This window comes from Palaemon carinicauda, chromosome 16 (genome assembly GCF_036898095.1).
Source record: "Palaemon carinicauda isolate YSFRI2023 chromosome 16, ASM3689809v2, whole genome shotgun sequence".
Classification (NCBI taxonomy): domain Eukaryota; kingdom Metazoa; phylum Arthropoda; class Malacostraca; order Decapoda; family Palaemonidae; genus Palaemon; species Palaemon carinicauda.
In genome coordinates, this window is record NC_090740.1 from 67,345,458 (window position 1) to 67,347,957 (window position 2,500).

General features: G+C 35.5%; 1 protein-coding gene across 2 annotated transcripts in view; it reads left to right on the plus strand.

Annotated features, from left to right (window-relative positions):
• The window catches only part of LOC137655755 (neurotrypsin-like), a 67,592-nt gene that overhangs the window by 23,595 nt on the left and 41,497 nt on the right, over positions 1–2,500 (plus strand). For both annotated transcript variants that reach the window (XM_068389836.1, XM_068389837.1), the window contains exons 8-9: positions 441–644; positions 1,585–1,707. In XM_068389836.1, the coding sequence (XP_068245937.1) occupies positions 441–644; positions 1,585–1,707 (327 nt within the window). The remainder of the gene's footprint in view (positions 1–440; positions 645–1,584; positions 1,708–2,500) is intronic.

Genomic DNA, 2,500 nt, shown 5'->3' on the forward strand with positions numbered 1-2,500 from the left:
AGCTTGACGTCACAGTATGGGTGATTCACAGCTTAAGCTGCGCGTTGGCTGACCTGGTATATATAGACCTTGCCTGTATCCTACCCATAATTTTGTTCTTAGCAAGTGTATCTTGTATCCTAGCCAAGTTTCCATTGGGGAAAATTAACTGGGGAATCAATAGATAATGATAAAACTAACTTTTTCTTCTCTATACAGTATTCTCTGGATGCACATTGAAAATTACACAAAATATCGGCATGTTACGTTTGTTCGTGTGACCTAGCACCGCCTTTTCTCATAGATGGATTCATCATAATCTCTTTTAGGTTAACATTTTAGTTCTAAGAATGTAAATATAAACTTGCTGTGGGAATTTTTCATATACTTTTTTTTATTCTCTTGCACTGCATAAACATCACATACTATTTCGTTATAATTTTTCAATACATTTTCCCTAGGTCATCTGTCGAAACCTGGGGTATGAGGGTGGCATGAGCGTATCATTCACAAGAGCGTATTTTGGAGAAGGGTTTGGAATTATAGGCGCTGATGATCTCCAATGCACGGGCGAGGAAAAGAGTCTTGTAAACTGCCCTGGATTCCTCTATGGAGATGAGAATTGTTTCCACTCAGAAGATGCTGGCGTCTTTTGTCATTATGGGGTGAGTATTGCTCTTCCAAATGATATCAAGGGGGGTTTGCAGCAGCTTAGGTCATCATATAATTTATTTGATAGTTGAATTAGGTTACTTTAGGTTAGGCTAGGTTATGTTAGGTTAAGCTAGGTTAGGTTTGGTAGGTTAGTAAGATTATCTTAGGTTAGGTTTTTAGTTAGGTTAGGTATGTTAGGTTGTTAGTATGATTCTTTTTAGTTTAGGTTAGATAGCTGAGTTAGGTACGCTAGATTAGGGTAGGCTATGTTATGTTAGTTTAGGTTAGGTTGATTGGGATATGTAATGTTATGTAAAGATGATTAAGTTAGATTATATTATGTCAGCTTAGGTTGGCTACAGCAGGTTAGGACATATTTACTCATTTTTTTAATTTGGACCCAGCTTCCAGCAGGGGTTGCTGAGATTAATATTAGGAAACAGAGCATAACCAAACAGCGGGTGTAACCTTCACTCAAACCACGAGCAAGAATCCCAATGAAACCATCTACCTGGTAGTACACGTTGACAAATCTTTGGTGTTGAGGATTATATTAAGTGTAATTGGATGCTTTACATAGATCTCTTTACAGAAGTTATCAATTAAGTTAATGATATTTAATCTATGATTATCAGTATCAGTTTCAAAACAACATTTTATGATGATCTGTTTATATATTCAGTGGTCACCTATGTTGGTTACCTGGTCCAACTTTGATTCATGGAAGTATGTCAAGGTCAGGTATACCCAGCTGATACGGTAACTTTAGCAACTCAGATTCTAACAAAGCCAAATTTCTTGTAGACTTCCTGTGGTAGAGGGGTCCCTTTAGATGTGGCTGTATTTGCCTATATGTATTCGTCTCTTTTACATATTTTTACAGAACATATTTATTCTAATTCTTTTCTATAATATATATAAAAAAGTGATTGCTTCCACGTTTAATTGCAGACATTAAGTGTACAGTTAGTGGATGGTGCTACTCAAAGTTCTGGACGAGTTGAAGTTCGTTCAAGCACTCTTCCTTCGTCTGCAAGCATTTGTGACACCGGGTTCGACGATTTAGATGCTCAAGTAATTAACGATTTTGGTTTTTACATTTCATTCACTAACGTTGGTATGTGTATCATGATCAAAGATTCCATAATAGCACTGTGTATTATGACTGACAGGCAAAAGTAGTAACAATGATTAATCATTTAATGCATGTGAAAGAATGTTCGTACTAAAAATGCACTGACTTTTACATAGCCTCAAGTGAGCTGAAAGTTTTATGCTACTTCAGTTGCAAAAAGCATCATTAATATTGGCAGCTTTTACATATTATTATAATTTTTTGCTACTCTAAAATGATGGGCACACTCTCAGAGTCATAATTCCGTATGAAATTTGTGACAATATTAGCTTTCTTTTTTTTTTATTATTATAAATGTCCTGCTTCAAATCAGGCATGATTATGTTATTTAATTTACAGAGCTGCTAGAATGGTAGCTTGATACCCTTTTACAAATATTAGGTTTATAGTTGAATAATTCCTATTATTTCTTACTAATTTTGATAAAATTCGAATGTATTTTTACCACATTTCCATTATTACCAGACTACTTAGGCATTGTTGGCTTACCAACGAAGTAAATATGATCTTCAGACTAATAGGATTGTATCAGAGTTATGAGCATTATCAGTGGGGGTTATATAGGATTGGCAGTGACAGGAAGTCCGTCTTTTGGACGTTTTGCACCGTTGAAAACTCAGGTCAATCTGCCTTCACTCTGTATGCAACAATAATGGTCAAAGAGAACTTCTGCAAATGTGATAAAAACAGATAGCCCAAACGTGGTAGTTTATAATGCGAAGAATCTTCTAG